This window comes from Hemicordylus capensis, chromosome 2 (genome assembly GCF_027244095.1).
Source record: "Hemicordylus capensis ecotype Gifberg chromosome 2, rHemCap1.1.pri, whole genome shotgun sequence".
NCBI lineage: Eukaryota > Metazoa > Chordata > Lepidosauria > Squamata > Cordylidae > Hemicordylus > Hemicordylus capensis.
In genome coordinates, this window is record NC_069658.1 from 141,739,380 (window position 1) to 141,756,426 (window position 17,047).

At 43.3% G+C, this 17,047-nt stretch overlaps 1 protein-coding gene across 8 annotated transcripts in view; it reads right to left on the bottom strand.

Annotated features, from left to right (window-relative positions):
• The window catches only part of DNAH6 (dynein axonemal heavy chain 6), a 353,767-nt gene that overhangs the window by 79,412 nt on the left and 257,308 nt on the right, over positions 1-17,047 (bottom strand). For all 8 annotated transcript variants that reach the window (XR_008315406.1, XR_008315407.1, XM_053291993.1 and 5 more), the window contains 2 exons: positions 7,930-8,109; positions 1,302-1,535 (listed from right to left, as the gene is read on the bottom strand). Coding sequence is in view for 6 of the 8 variants with exons in the window: in XM_053291993.1 (XP_053147968.1) it covers positions 1,302-1,535; positions 7,930-8,109 (414 nt within the window). In the remaining 2 variants the exon portion in view is untranslated. The remainder of the gene's footprint in view (positions 1-1,301; positions 1,536-7,929; positions 8,110-17,047) is intronic.

Here is a 17,047-nt window from a genome sequence, read left to right on the forward strand (position 1 = left end):
CCATGTACCACACTCGGAGAGTCGGATCATCTGGGGGGAAGGTAAGATTGATCTAGCCTTCCCCCCACACCCTCCTCGGTGGGCTACAATGGTTGTGTGAACAACTTTATTGCCTATTTCAGAAAAGCTCTTGATCACTATGGAAACAACTGCTCAAATCCAACACATGCCCAGTTGGAAGCAAGCTCAATTAAAATAATTGAAATAAAGAAACGTATTTTCAAGTAAATATAGTTAGGGCTGTGATGCCGCAATTAATGATTTGCTTCAAGTGAAATACAATTATAGATATATATGTTGCATTTCCAATCTAAGCTATTGGAAAAAATGTTAAAAATAAATAAATTCCAGAGCAGCAATATTATGCCTCAAAATACCCTGGAAAAGTAATTAACTGGGTTTGTAAAGCAATACACATTTTTCAAACATCTCAAGATGTTCTTTGCTCTATGGGTCAGGTGGACAAATGCAGTCCTAAAGAAGTGTGCAAAGCACTGGCTCCATGGTACTTTTCCTGGTGCTAGTTATTCAGCATCAGGTGCTCAGGGATGGTCTGATGCATGCTATTGTGCGGGCATTTCAGTGTGCTTTTCACTCCCTGCCCTTTCTCTGTATCCTTCCCTTTACGAACTGTGGACCTGAGAGGGTTGATGGAGTCCTGAGTCTGATTGTATTAATGTGTTGCAAGGGGTTGGTACAGATAACATTGTCACTTGTACCTGTAGCACTCATGAGCTGTGAGGATTATCAAGGCTATGGACCCTGTCTTAAATATTATTTGGCATTTAGTACTTGTTTTGATACTGTTTGGTAGTCATAGCTAACTATAATCAACAAGGAACATTGGGTTGTGTTCCAAAAGTTCATTTGTAAGTCAGATGTTCATAACTTGGACCACATATAGTTTCTAAGAGCAATAACTTATTTGTATGTGTGGGTTGATGTTTGCAAGTTGGGAACTTTCTTACTGTAATGTGTTATGGAGCTATGTTTGTATGTATGTATGTTTGTAAGATGGATGTTTGTAATTTGGGGAGTGTTTGTAATCGTTCTTAGGCCAATGCTCCCCAGTTCTGCCCCGGCTATGCCCTCCCTTCCCCATTAACAAGTGCAGGACCTTGTACAGCAAAGTTGTGTTCCACTGAATTGCTGCCCCACTAGTCCAACAGCCACTGCACTTGATAAGCTTTTTACCATAGTATGGGATTATAAAGACAAACTGAGACTAACTCCTTTTATACAATCACCACAAGGGCACAGAGTTTGAAATCTCATCAGTCAGAAAACTATTCCCAAAATACCTCCTCTAAAGCACCAGATCCACGGAGGAAGAAGTTCCATTCAACATCTGTAAGTTCTTCTTTTTGTCGCATAATCTCAATACACAACATAAAGCTGTAGATGAGTTTGTGCTGCTCAAAAAGACCTCGGGAGACATTGGTATAGGTTGCATAGAGGGTCTGATTAAGCAAGATAGTCAGTCGCAGTTGCAGTTCATCATTTTTTTCAGATGTTTCAATAGTTATATTAAATAGCTGCAAGAAGAAATGGTAAATACTGTACAATTTTGTCTTTTTTAAAAAACACTAAAGCTTGTGTGTTGTAATGGTTAGATTGTGGGCTATGACTGGGGAGACCTGAGTTCAAATCTCCACTTAGCCATGAAACTCACTGGGTGACTATCAGCCAGTCACCTCTCACCTGTAGCCTAACCTACCTCATAAGATTGTTCTGGGCTCCTCATAAGATTGCTCTGGGCTCCTTGCGGGATTTAATGTAGTTAAATAAATAAGGCTTATAAAGATACCCTTATTGAAAGCATTTCTTAAAAATTGCTACACATGCCACCACTGCTTTATTGAGCTGGTATGCACATGGATGTACATCACTTGATTTCACAGCACTTGACCACTCATCAGAATTTTCAGATTATTATTTTTATCTCACCTTCCCACTCAGAGAGTCATTCCTACTCCTCTTTTCTCCTAGCTGTTATTGGCTGTAGCTGTATTTTGTAGTTGGGGGGAGGGATCAGGCCTGGTGTTTATTTCCTATCCCTGGAAATGGCAGCTCAGATGGGCGGGTGTCATTTGTTCCAAGGGGATGAGGTCAAATGACAGGCTGAGATGTCCCACTGGCTCCTCCTCCTAGCTCCTGCTTGGTCTTCTTCACCTCACCATGACAGTATTAGAGAAGCCTGAGCTAGATGGCAAAAAATCTCTGCTTCTTTAAACTTGCTTTTCTGTTTAACTCCATTGGGGCCATCTTCTATTCCCCACTCAGACGTCTAAGTTAATTTCAGAGCACCCACTTACCAATAGCAAGGGTATATAAAGAGGAGCTCTTGGTAGAAGCAGCACAACTGTTTTATCTTTGTTATGAGAATTCTGCATTTCCCAACATTGCCTGGTTATGATGGCATAGTAACTGCCATACCTTGGCTTTTAATGCCTTTAGAACACCTCTCTTCATCAATGAAGACAGTCCTTTTATTGTACACCAAAGTTACTGTGCTCTCCTCTCCCAGTAACTCCCCTCAGGAATACAGGATCTTCTCTGGGCAATCCTTTGTATATCACCAGTGCCACTTGAGAATTCTGTCTTGTGGGCCTGCCCACCAGTCTTACCAGAGCAACTGCGGCTGCGTCTCCTTGAGTCAACAGAGCTCCACAGGCGGGCATTAGCCTGAAAGGCAAAGTGGCAGCAGAGCCTCCCAGTGCGAACAAGGCACTGGAGGCCTCAAGCAGCCAGAAGGCTTCTGCTGAAGGGAGGCCTGGCACAGAGACGGAGTACGAGGTGCGTTGCAGTGATGTCAGCGAAGTGCCTCGAGGTGAGGGGGCTGAGTGAGGGAGGGGGAAGGGGAGGCCACAGGTGACACCTGTAAAAGCCTAATGGGGTAATAAAGAGGGACGGGGGCCTAATTAAGTGTGGCTGGAGATGTGAAGCATGCGAAAGGGCATACGGAAAGGGAGATGGCCAGGGATGAAGGGTGGTGAGAGAGAGTGTCACTGGCCTCCGGTGAGAGGCTGTGACAGTGACTGACAAGCAGCAAGGAGGAGGACTTGAGTAAAGCCCTCCCATGTTTATTCTGAGGACCCAAGGACCTTCCTTGCAGCCGGGGTGGTGTGGATCTGTTTGGACAAGTTCATTATCACCCTCCTCTTCAGTAGCACGCTGTTATAGCAATTTTTGTTCTCCATCACTTGATGGGCTAACTGTTCCTATTTCTCTTTTAGACTCTTGATGCAGACTCAAAACTTCATAAATTGCACCTCCAATATTTGTATGGCTTTCTCTCCTCACATTGTTTGAATTTCATATAAAATGTTTCTGTGAAACTTTTTCTGAAGAAATAGCAGAAGTGCTCCTTGGCAGGATGCCACCAGCATAAAATGAACTGGTCCTTCCACTTCTGTGACCACCACACCCACTGTCACAGTCATGTACACTTGTTTATCCTTAAGAGTGTCTTCATTTAGAAATAAAAAGGTAGGCATATTCAGATTTCACATTCCAGTAACAACAGAAGATTTTCCATCATAGCTTTTTCATATAGATTCCATATCTGGTAAGAGCAGGTCACTGTTTCTGACATTTCAACCTGGCCTCAGCAGCATCCCAAAGCACCTTTCACTGGCTTGTTCTTCACTGGAAATTTGTTGTACAGTGATAATAACTTTCTTCTCTCTGTTTTGGTCTGAAATAACATTTCTCTCAATTCTTTTGTATTGGACTAATGTTTGCTTTACCATCACCTTCTCTGACCTCTTAAAAATATTGAAAATGAATACATCACTGCGAGAAGTTGGAACAAGAGTATCCTTTATGTGATCTGATGCTTGTTTGGAAGAACATTTGAATGCTGTTGAGAAACTAAACAAAATTAGGCTGATGGCCTCTTTAATTTCACAGGACAAGGTATCAGTGGATGTCTATATCAGTGCCAGAGATGATCCCAGCAAGCACAAAAACCATTGTATTCCAAAGTCCCGTTTTGCTCAAGGACAAACACTTTGTGGATTGGGAAAGAAGCTATTTCTGTATTACTGGATTGATCAATTGTTCTAATGGAACCGTATGGGATATTTGAAACATACAGACTTACAGGGAAAGGTGAATCAACATGTGAACTGTTTCAAATGAAAAGTATTGGGTTTGTGTTGTCATCAAGTGAAATGAAAACTCCAGCAGTGGTGATTAATTTGTGATGGTTCACTCAAATCTGCAATTCAATGAGTGATGAACATCCATGTGTGTACTAGTCCACTGGTGACACTATCATCTAAGACTCTAATGCTGTCACTAAGTGCTTCATCTTTTGAACACAGAAAGCACCAGGGAATCAAGCTGAAACAAATGAATGCTTGAGTTTTAATAAGCACTGTGATGCTGCTACTGTTTCACAGGTCATCTCCAAAAACAATGAGGAAGATCAGTGAAAGCAAAACCTGGGCGCTTGAAAAGGGGAAGTTACAAAATAAAACCTTGGCTAGTAACAAGATTTAGGGTTGTGCGTTTTGTTTTCTGTTTTGTTTTTGGCCCGAATCCGAAACACCCCCATTTTGTTCTTTGTTCGAACTCAGCCAATCTGAAACACCCCAATTTTGTTCTTTGTCTGAAATTGCAAAATCAAATTTTAAAAAACAGCCCTGGGGCAAAACTAGTGGGTGGAGGTGGTAGCACCCAATGGGTGGAAGCTACCAGCCAAATTTCAGAGGATTTGGGCAAAGGGTTGATTTTTGGTGAATTTTTGAAGATTAAGATTTTTCCCATAGGGAATAATGGAAGTTCCAGCAAAAGTAAAGCTTCATGACAGGGGGAAGGGGTGGCCCAGAGCAGAATAGGGTGGGTGGTAGTGCCTAGTGGGGGTAAGGAAGCTGCCAGAATTATTTCAAAGGAACTGGGCACAGGGCTGATTTTTAAAAAAGATTTAATGGAGTTTACGTGTCTTTAAAGTTCTTCCCCATAGGGAATGATGGAGGTTTCAGCAGCCCCATTACTGCACTTGGGGGGGGGGGCACCGGGGTAACCCAGAGTGAGTGGTGGTGTAGAGCACATAGGGTGCCAACCACCCCCATGGGTTGCTGAGAGGTTGTGAGTGTAGATTCTCTGGTAGCATATGAGAGTGGATTCATGGTTTGTCGTTGAAAATCTCCTATGCTACCAGAGAATCTACGCTCAGAACACCTCAGAAACAACAGAACCCAGCACGCCATGGGTTAGCAACCTATGGGGATGGTTGGCACCCTATGTGCACTACACCACCACTTGCTCCCAGCCACCCCAGTGGCCCCCAGGTAGCGTTATGGGTCTGCTGAAACCTCCATTATTCCCTAGGGGAAAAAACCTTAAAGACACATAAACTCCAACAATTCCTAAGAAATCAGCCCTTTGCCCTATTCCTTTGGGTTGTGGCAGACACCCCTTGGGGGCACTGCCACCCAAGCCACTGTTTTGCCCTTCAGGCCTCCTTTCTGCCCCGAATCTGCCCCAAAGACATGTAAACTACAGAAATTCTTTAAAAATCAGCTCTTTTCCCAATTCCTTTTGAATCTGGGTGGCAGCAGGCACCCATTGGGACACTACCACCTGACCCACTCTTCTGCCCCCCAAAGCCCCCTTTCTGCCCCAAATCCACCTCAAATAACATCAACATCACACATCATCAACAACAGCAGAGCTTTGCAAAGAACCAGGGAGATTTCCAAAGGTCATGCACATCCACATCCCTCACCCCCTAGAAATGCAATTGATCTAAACACAACAGTGTGAAACAACAACAATGAAATGCACACTGCCCCACTGGCCAATGAGGGTAAATTTTACCCTCAAATTTCCTTAAAAGGAATAAGGAAGCAATTGCCAGCAGATCAGCCCATGCTTTCGCTGGCCAATCTGCCGACTGGAAGGGCTGGAAACTCAAACAGATGTCAAAACTCAAAATGGAGACTGAAGGAGAAAGACTTTTTGCGATTACAAAATGGAGTTCCGAAACAGCCAAAACAACAAAATGTTTTGTATCCGAAACAGTGCCGTTTTGTTTCAGCTACAAAATTTTCTGTTTTGAGCATTGGGTGTTTTGTTTCGGCTACAAAACAGCCAAAATGACCTGTTTGGGGCACAAAATTTTTTGTATCCAAAACGAAACGCACACCCCTAACAAGATTTAGGGTAAGCTTGAGAGCCTGAAGTAAAAAATGAGAGACAATCTTATGGAAGAACCTCTTGTTTAATTTGATTCAGACATTATTCAAAAGCCACACATTATTCAAAAGCCACACTGTAGCCATGTACGACGGGGTGAGGGGAGAGGAAGTTCCACCCCCACTGTGTCAATCACCCGTGTGCCCTGCCGCGTTCACACGGGGCATTCTGGGACTTCTGGGGGCTGGCCAGTGATGGAGCCGGTAATTATGCGGGCAGCCGATCCGGCCACCCTGGGACAGCTCCCTGCTCGCCTGCAGGGAGAGCCCTGTTAGGCTTTCCACACTGTTTGTGTGGAGAGCCTCGATAAAGAATTAGGACTGGCCCACTAGTGAGGTGAGGTGTAATGAGGCGGCTGTCTCAAGTGGGGCAGCAGGCACTATGAGCCTGCTCTGCCAGCCACTTCATTGCTCTGCCCCATCCTACCTGGCACTGGCACAGCACTTCAACCACTCCTACTCCATCCTCCTCCCTCCTGCTTGTCCCACCCTAACCCTTTTCAAAAGGTAGAGAGCAGCAAACGAAACAGGAAGTTTCTCAGCAGGAAGTTTAATATACTTCCTGCCACATGCTTCCTGAGATGCTCTGTTCTCTGCCCTCCACCTTTAAAAAAAAGGTTGAACAAATAGGGGGAGAAGGAGCAGCAGCAGCTGCTGCCACCACCATCCCCAAGTAAGGGGAATTAGCAGGGGGAAGACTGGGTGGCAGAAAAGAATTGGGCTGCAGAAGTGAGAGGGGGGAATATCTGCATATGATGCTCCTTATGCACCACACTCCCTTCTCAGGTCCTGAGGGGTTTTGGACTAGGCCAGTAAAACAATATCAACACCAAAAGACAGTATTTATAACACCTTGGCTCCCTGCCACAAAATTTAGTTATCTGTGCATTGAACTATGGGTAAGTAGCAATGGAAGGTGATGCCCAGATTCAGGACCTATATTTAGAATTCTTCTGAGATCATTTACTAATATTTCAGATTTGTTCGCGGTAAGAGTAAGAAACAAAATGGATTAGTTTTTGGATTAATAAAAATAATGCTCAGCTTGGATTAAGTGTTCCTGTAACACTTAAATAAGGAAGTGGCATTCACAGCCTTTCAAAACTGTAAAGTTAACATTTCTGTTGCCAGAATCCGTGTGCAATTATTATATTTTATGGCAACATCAGACAGTTGCTCATACACAGCCAGGTTCCAAAGAAATACACATCTAATTCTGCATGTCTAAGGAGTGTTGTGTTCTCAAACAGCAGCCACTCACAATTAATGATATGACATGATGTGTGTGTGGTGGGGGGAGGGGCAGGTAGGAGTGTGTATTGACCACTTGTGGTGGTTCAATCCAAATTTGGATTGAACTGCTGTTCTGTGAACTGGTTCAGTCAGACCGGCTGGCTTGGCCCGTGAAACCGACACACCAGCACGAACCAGTTTGAACTGCTCAAACTGTTCATGGCAAATCGGTTCGATCGTAGACCAGTTCTGCACAACCCTGGGAGAAGGTTCTGTTCTTCAAAGAAAAATAACATCTGGCTTGTATAAACCTTTGTGAATACCTAAAGTAGCTCTTTGGGTCCTAGTCACTGATTTAAGTTGAATTAACTGGTCCACAGCTGAATGGAGGCTTACAGAATAATGGACATATGTTTGCTTGCTGTCTAGAGAAGACAAATTTGTAATTATTCAAAAGAGAGAGAGAGAGAAGAAGGAGAAAAAGAACACAAACCTGTTTGAAATACTTTAAAGAAAACTGATACATTGGATCAATCTCAGATAGGCTTGCAATCACAAAATACATGACCGATCCTCGAGTAGCAACAGGGCGGTATTTTTCACGGGCTGCATTTATCTTTTCTTCAGTGGTTTCTGCTTCTACAAGTCTTACTTTAATGGCACCAGAGGTAATCTAAAAACATAACGTTTCAAATAGTCATCTGAAGTCACATTAAAAACTGAGTGTCCCAAACTCATGGAACAAATTTCTTAGCGGGAGAAACTAACAATGCTATAATTTTTGAGAACACAGAATTTCATGACTGTCTTAAGATACAATGCCCTATGAAACATATAATGCCCCAAGCAACTTTGCCCAGCATACTTAATAGATCACCTCCACCCCTAAGTTCCAGTATGGCCTTTAAAATCAACAGGGAATACTCTCTTAAGCTGGCCATCCATTGAGTAAACGAGGCTCATCAAAGTGAAGGACTGGCTGCCCCTCAACTACGGAGTTCTCTTACACTGGAGACTCAAGAAAGCCCGGGCATCTTCTCAAAACAGTGTAGAATGTATTGATTTGTACTGAGGGCACTGGCCAAGGATACAGTAGAATAACTAGCATATTGTTACCTGCTCTGTGACCTTGAAATGAGGTAGATTATAAATCCAAAGTGAATAAAAGAAAGAAAGAATGCTGGCAGGAAGATATATTAATTTCTTATACAACATTTATCATGAGAACAAACAAATAAAAATCCCCTAATATCCAGCATTGGTTCTTCTATACCATATAGTTGGCACTTGTGAGGCAGAGTGGGGGGACCAGGTTGTATACTTGTAACTATTGACCCCTTAGTCTTTCTTGTTTACAGTATTCACAATGAATGGAATTGTGCAGCAGCCCCATTGGGAAGATTCCAAGCTTCTTGCAATTAGGGATGTGTATGGTCCGGAGCCTGGCGGCTCCCCCATCCTGAGCCGCCGCCGCCCAGCAGCCACTGAAAACAGCTCCGCCAGGGAGGACGCGCCGTCGCCGACGCGCCGCGGCGCCCAGGCAACCCTCACTTCCAGCTTCCATGTGACTTCCCCCCCACATACAGCGTGGCCACGCTGTATGTGGGGGGGAAGTCACATGGAAGCCGGAAGTGAGGGTTGCCTGGGCGCTGCGGCGCGTCAGCGTGTCCTCCCTGGCGGAGCTGTTTTCAGTGGCTGCTGGGCGGCGGCGGCTCAGGATGGGGGAGCGGCCGGTCGGAGAGGCGCCGGAGTGGAGGCCGGCTCGGTGCTGTGCCGGCTTCTGTTCGGGTTTAATACCATTGGCAGCAGTAATTACATTTGAAACCGTGAGTCCCTCAGCAGCAACAGGATCTTTGCAAAACGAAGCCGCGCGCGCCCACCCACCCCGCCCTGGAGACAGCATTGAGGAGGCAGAAGGGGCGGCGGGGAGGTATCCTGCCACCCCAATTTCTACAGAAAATACGGGCGCTGGAGGGGGAAGAGCGGCGGGAGGGGTAAGTTCTACCCCCCGCCCTTAAAGGGAGACCCTCCACCCGAACCGGCCAGGTCCGGACAGTTCGGAGGCCTTTACAATGGCCTCCGAACCGGTTCGGACTCATCCCTACTTGCAATGCTTCAGCCCTGCCTCCTGTGCACACAGCACAGCCGTTAGAAGAGACAGTTGAAGTGCCCCATGTTCAGTTCTGGATGACCAACATTTATCAATCATCCAATGAAGAACTGAAAAAGATAAGTGAGAACCAGGCAAGATACACCCATAGTGGAGAGGAGGGTGAGTTGTGTAAATACACAAGGATCACTCAAGGATCAATAGACAGAGATAAGCAACCTGTTTATCCTTCTCACGATCCTTGCTGTATTCACAATGAATGGGAGATTAGCCAATTTACACCTTACCAGGTAGTAGGTGTATCACAGCAACATTTGTTTAAGTACCCCTCCACTAAATGAAGCATCCTTGGCTAATCTTAAATCCAAGGCATAGTGTTTCACAAAAGAGACAAATTGCAGCTTTCCAAATGTCTTCAAATAGAATTCTGATTGATAGTAGTGCAATTGATGCATTTACAGCTCTAGCTGAACATGCTTTGATATTCAATGATGGATCAAGCCTTTGAATGTTATAACACAGATTAATCATCTCTACTAACCAGTGTAGGATAGTCTTTGCTGATCTAATTGTCTTTGCTTGTTGTAGGTAAAATAACAGAGGTCACCTAACATCTGAGGTATGTACTGTAATTTCCTTTCCAAGTCTGAACTTGGGTTTCCAAAGAATGTTGGAAGTACAATATCTTGGTTCATTTAAGTAGTGACCACTTCCAGCTTACAAGCAATGTCCGTTCTCAGTACTGCCTTATCATTGTGAAATCTTATATATGGAAGGTCTCCCCTCAACACCGCTAATTAGCTCACTCTTCTAGCAGATGTTATTGCTACCAAAAAGCTAATTTATAAGATAGCAGTTTGAGAGGTATCATAGCAAGTGATTCAAAAGTCTTAGTCATTAAACCTGACAAAACCACAGATAAACTTCACTGTGATACTAGAAGTTTTACTGCTGGATATAAATTTGTCAACCCTTTAAGAAATGTCTTTGCGTAGGGGTATGAAAATAATGTTTTCAAATCTGCTTGTTCATGAAATGCTGAGATAGCAGCCAAATGCACTTTAATGGAAGTATTAGATATACCATGTTTCTTGAGCTTGGTCAAGTACAGTAATATTTTCTTAACCAAAGCTGTACAGGGATTAATATTATACTCTCTTGCATAGGCACAAAATCTGTCCAATTTGTGAGAACAAGATTTTCTCGTAGATTACTTACCATTTAGAAGAATGTTTTGAAACAGATCTTCATACTTTATTAGGGACCATGCTGTCAATTCACTATGCTGTCAATTTTACAGTTTGCAAGTCTGAATGCAGTATCATGCTGTTCTGTTGAAATAGCAGACCTGCTAGTAATAGGAACCTTATGTATTGCATGACTAGATTCATCAATGTGCTAAACCAGATTTGGCCACCAAGGCGTGACAAGGATGCAATTTGTCAACTGAGTCATTATTTTGTTAAAGATCTTTGGAATAAGGGGCACTTGTGGAAACATATAGAACAAATTGTTTGTCCATTTATGTTGAAACACGTCCCCTTGCGAGCCTATTCCCCTGCCCGCTCTGGAGCAGTACTGTTTGCATATTTTGTTCTCTTTTGTTGAAAAAAGATCCACTTGTGATTATTCCCAAGCATGGCATAGAGGAGCTAGGTACTCGTCATTGAGATTATCCACTCGTCAAGTTTTCCCTGAGTCACTTGTCTGCTCAAATAATCCACTTCCGTGTTGTGGATGCCCTGAACATGTATAGCTGTGAGCCAAATTCTGTGCATTATACATTATATACCAGTAGATTATTATGGATAGTTTGCACAGGAATCTTGAGACAGAGCCTTCTTGTTTGTTAATGTAAGCCACTGCTCTTGTGTTGTCTATGTAGGCCTGTACTACCTTCCCCTGAAGAAGTGGAATAATGCCTATTAGCCCTAGAAATAAAGTCATTAATTCTAGATAATTGATCTTGTCCTTTTGCCAGTGGCCATTGATTGTCATCTTCACAGTAAGCCCTTTATCTAAGGAGGAAGCATCCAATGCAATGCGGATGCAGGGTTGTGGAAGGTGAAATGGTATTCCACATAGAAATTTTGTTTCTATTTGACACCAGTGTAATGTCTTTAGTATTTTCTTTAGTATAGTTAGACTTGGTGATTACTGATACTTCTTTCTCTTGCAGGTCGTCAGAAACCAATTCTGTAGTGGTCTCATTCTGAGTCTCGCATAAAGCACCATAGCTGAGCATGTTGCCATGTATCCTAATAAAGCCTGTATGTTTCTTATGGCACAATATTAATTTTGAAGAGTCTTCTTCACATGTTCTTATAGTTTTGTTTTCCTTTATAACTGAAGGAATGCACACTTCTTCTTTGCATCCAGAATAGTTCCAACGTATTGAGTAACTTGAGCTAGTTTTAGCTGATATTTTCCCCAGTTTACCTGTATCCTGAACTCCTGTAAACAATCAAGAGGCTGGGCACACGTGTAACCCAACCCAGGCTGTGCAGCACCAAGACTGAGGCCAATCCCAGTACTGCCTCCCCTGGAAGCCCGGGTTTTTAACCCAGCCTTTAACCTGGGTTAGAGGACACGAGCGTGCCCTCTAACCCAGGTCTGGGATCCTGTGTATGTTTGGGCTGCACTCAGCCTGAGAATACACAGTTGAGTGCCTAGAGCACCCAACTCATGGGGGAATCCACCAATGCACCGTGCTGCTCGCACAGTACATTTTGCGATTTCTAGAGGCCAGGACTCATTTTCCCGGCCTCCATTGGTCAGCGCTGACAGGAGCAGTGTGGATTGTGTGGGCATGTGCGAGCATGCTGAAAAGGAGTTTGTTGATCGTCTGGGGAGAAGGTAGGTTCATCCCTACCTTTCCCCCCACCCCTGTATTGGTCATGTGTACAGCCTACAAGAGTCACAGTTATATGAGTCTGTAAAATTCCTCGGCAATGTGAGACTACTAGCCAGTCATCAAAAAATGGAAATATATTTATTCCTAGGTCTCTGAGATAGGCAATTATTGCAGCCATATTTTTGTAAATATCCTTGGGGCTGTCGATAAACCAAGGGCAATACCTGATATTGGTATATTTCTGATCGCACAAATTAAATCATGTATACTTCCTGTGTTCATGTCTTATTTGAAAATGAGAGTATGTGTCTTTAAAATCTATGACCACAAACCAATTTTTCTTAATAAGTAAAGGTTAGAGTGCTGGACTAGGACCGGGGAGACCCGAGTTCAAATCCCCATTCAGCCATGAAACTAGCTGGGTGACTCTGGGCCAGTCACTCTCTCTTAGCCTAATCTACTTCACAGGGTTGTTATGAGGAGAAACCTAAGTATGTAGTACACCGCTCTGGGCTCCTTGGAGGAAGAGCGGGATATAAATGTAACAACAACAACATTTTGCCACCTTAACAAACTTGTTGAGCCACCTCAGATCCAGAAGGGATCTTATGCCATCATCATTCTTTGAGATCTGAAAATATCTGCATTAGAAGTCAGATTTTGCTGATTGCAATGGGATTGGTTCTATTGTATCATTTTAAAACAATGAAGTTACTTCTTCTAAAATACTAGGTGCTGGGTGTACATTTTTTTAATTGTGAAGGGTGTTTTTTGTTTTTGTTTTTAGATAATTCAGTTGCATAACCCCTCTCTAAGATCATGAGCACCTAGTTATCAGATGTAATATTTTTCTAATTTTCCAGATATTCAGGGATGTTGCTGACCCAAGGTAGCAGTAAATGTAAGCTGTCAAAGATTACATATATTGCTTTTGCTTTGCTCTAGTTGCTTTTGTTTTTTTGCATACAGTCATCCCTTGCCAACCGTGAGGGTTCTGTTCCTGGAAAACCTTGTGGTTGGCAAATTCGCGGTTGACAAGGCATTAAAACCAAAGGGAAACAGGGGGTTCAGGGAATCGTGGTTGCAAAAAGATAAAATAACCCCAGTTAAATATTGGAAACTCGCTGGATATGTTGCTGCCATACATAGTATAGAATACAATATGGTATGAGATTTAACAACGCTCTGTATCTATTACATAATTTTGCTGTCCTGTTACCTTTATACTCAGTGTCATTCTGTTATTAGTGTTGACTAACTTTTACATGTAGTTTTATGTTCATAGTTTTAACTTCTAGCTTCTTCTACTTATTATACTAAGTAATTTTATAGAAACTTTTTATTATTTTGTAACAGTAGATTGAACCGTTTTTGTCTATTTTGCTGTTATGCTGGTCAAAGACCGAAATAAAGACTATTCTATGCAATATAGGAAAACCTTCCCCTGACCCCTGGAAATGACCCCCTGACCTGCAAAAATGACCTCCAACCCCCCCAAATCACACCTGAACCCTGAAAATCACCAGACCCCCAGAAACAACCCCCTGGCCCATGGAAATAACCTCCTGACCCCCCCAATTCCCCCCAAACCCCCCTTTAAAAAAATCTCACCAAAATGTGGATACTCAGGTTGGCGAGACCTGCCACAATTTCCCAGTCATGGATACTCAAATCCGTGATTGGGAAACCTGCAGTTGGCAAGGGATGACTGTAAATTGTTTTCTTTTTCTGGTCTGAAAGATCTTCTGATCTTCTGGTCTGAAAGACCCTCCTATTAGAGGTTTTTGAATATTGACTTCTGAATTCTGAATATAGCTGTTTGAACTTCTAATCAGGAATAGTGTTCTTACCAGATAGCACAGCAAATGTTTTGGCAGTCAATTTCAACTTTTTCAATTTTCCAAGAGTTTCATCCATTGTATTACTAAACAGACGATTCCCATCAATCAATGAGTAGATCCTCAATTCGGTTTCTTATGTTGTACTGAAGAGATGATGTCTGTAGCCATGCATATCTACACAATGAAATTGCTGATGCAAAGTTCTTGGACTGGCAATCCGTCTGGCTGCTGTTATCTGCTGCTTTGTCAGGTCATCAGACTTTGTGAACACCTCCACAAATTTGCTTTGGAATTTTGGGGAAGTTCCTTGAATGTAGTTCTTGAGTTTTATTTTAAATTTTACTTTTACTTCTGACTCTCATAGTCTTTCCTCATAGTCTCTCATTATATGCTTGTATTGTGTATCAGGCTTTTAATATCTACTTTTACTTTCAAAATGTAATATGTAATCGTCCCTCTTACTTTATGCTCATCTATGACCGTAATAAAGATTGATTGATTGCATCCAAGACATCCTCCCCTTCTGAATATTGCTGTTAAGAGTCTTGTTTTTCCTCTTTTGCTTCACTTAATGACTTATTTGAAGAAGTTTGTACTAACTCTTTCTGTTGTATAGTTTGTGTGTGTGTGTATATATATATATATCCTCTCTAATAAAAGGCTTGGTGTCCGTCCGTGGACGGACACCAAGCATGTGTCCGTGCCTCCCTGGCCTGTTCTGGGCATGCACGGAGCGCATGCCCAGAATGGAGCGCATGCCCAGAACAGAGCAAGGGAGACACGACCGCCAGCACCCGGTGGCCATCTTGGGTGGCCAGAAGCGGCCGCCCCGAAGAAGCCGAGTAAGCGGCGGCGGGGTACACTGGCCGAGGTGCGGCAGAGCCATGGCCGAGGCCTGGCCGCGCCACTACCCGGCTTCTTCAGGGCGGCTGATTCTGGCCGCCCAACATGGCCGCCGGATGAGGCGGCGGGGGAAACTGGATGCAGCGGTGGGCCCAGGCATCGGTGGGCCCGGCCGGAGCCGTGGGCGGCGGTGGGTGGCGGGCCCGGCCGGAGCCGCGGGTGGCGGGCCCGGCCGGAGCCGCGGGTGGCGGGCCCGGCTGGAGCCGCAGGCGGCGGTGGGTGGCGGGAGGGGGAATGGCGGCAGGGGTCCGGAGCACACAGCTCCACTAGCGCCCGTTATCCAACGGGCTTAAAAACACTAGTATATATATAATTTTTATTTATTTAACACATTTTTATACCGCCCAAAACGCAAGTTCTCTGCGTCATCTCTCTATGAAGATGTTTGTTCTAACTCTTTCTGTTCTGGATACTTCTGCTGCCATCTGTGTAGCAGTTGCAGTAGCAGTGAATGCTTTGGGTATCAAAGATTCTGGAATAACCCTCAGAGATCCAGCTGTAAGTAAATTAGATGTTTCAGTATTCTTTTCAGCAAGATTTTCCTGTCATTGTTTACTTATGTCCTCAGACAATGTTGATCTTTCTGGATGATAATAAAATGGCCTGTACTGCATGGATCCAAAGGCTGGAAATCTCCATAGCCATAGGATATAAAGGAAACATTGGCCTATCTGTCCCAGTAAGTGTTTGCAAGGGATAAGAATGCATAGGTGACCACACTGGATAACGATATGAACCTTGTCGAGACTGAACCTATCTCATCTCTTTCCCTGGTAATGTTGGGGACTGCAGAGGTCCTGATGAGAAAGATGGTTGGGTTGTTTTTGCTATTTCCATCTCACTATCATCTTCCAAGTCTATGTCAAGTTCTCTTGCAATAACTAGAGGTGGAAGAAGAGATTTATCCTTACTTAGACCTGGCTTTTTAGATGGTACATTTGTTTTTCCAGTAGAAACTTTAATTGCCTTTTTGTAAATTCTTTCATCCTTTCCGATGGTTATTTTGACATTTTAATGTTGGAGAAGATGTCCTTTCTTCCTCTAGAAGCTTCCTTTTCTTTTTCTTCTTACTTTCATCTCACTCCCTGGAGTGCTTCTCCACATCAGCAGTTGAGCACAATGTGGATGTTTTCTTCTACAATTCTTCAAAGGAGAATGCACTGTTTCAGTGAATACTTTCAGCATTGGCCAGTCCCTTGAAATTCTGTCAATATTGAGGGGGCTCTCAGTGTCAAAGTAGATGGTCTCAGAATGCTTGACATCGATGTGGATGGTGGCAGGCTTTTCAATATCAACCACCCTTTCAGTGACGTTGATTCGGATGGTGTCTACAATGAAGTCTTCGAAGTTGTTATCAGCTTAGACGGTACTGTTGAAACTGTCTTGAATGTTGAAATTAAGATTGGTGGAGCTGATGTTGAGGGCTGTTTGTCCAACTGCAAAACAGTTGGTCCCTGAGCTGTCACCTGTTAGAAATTTGAGTTGTTGAAATTGACACAGTTGTTGATCCTTTTGATCATGCTGTAGGTACTGATGGACCAAGAGCTTATATCATATAGCACGGCTTTATTTATTAATTATTATTTATTTTAAATATTTATAACCCGCCGCTCCAGTGCAACACTGTTCGGGGCGGCTTACAACAATAAGATAGACACAGATACAAGTAATAATTTTTTAAAGTCAGATTAAAACAATTATTAGGTTCCAATTAAAACTGAAAATTATAAAAAGCTAAAGAAGCTAACAGATATAACAAAATAATAATGATATTAAAAAGCCTCCATAAAAAGGTGTGTTTTAAGATGTTTTTTAATAACACTGAGGGAGAGAGCATGGCGAAGCTCTTCAGGGAGGGCATTCCAAAGCCAAGGGGCCACAACCGAAAAGGCCCTATCTCTAG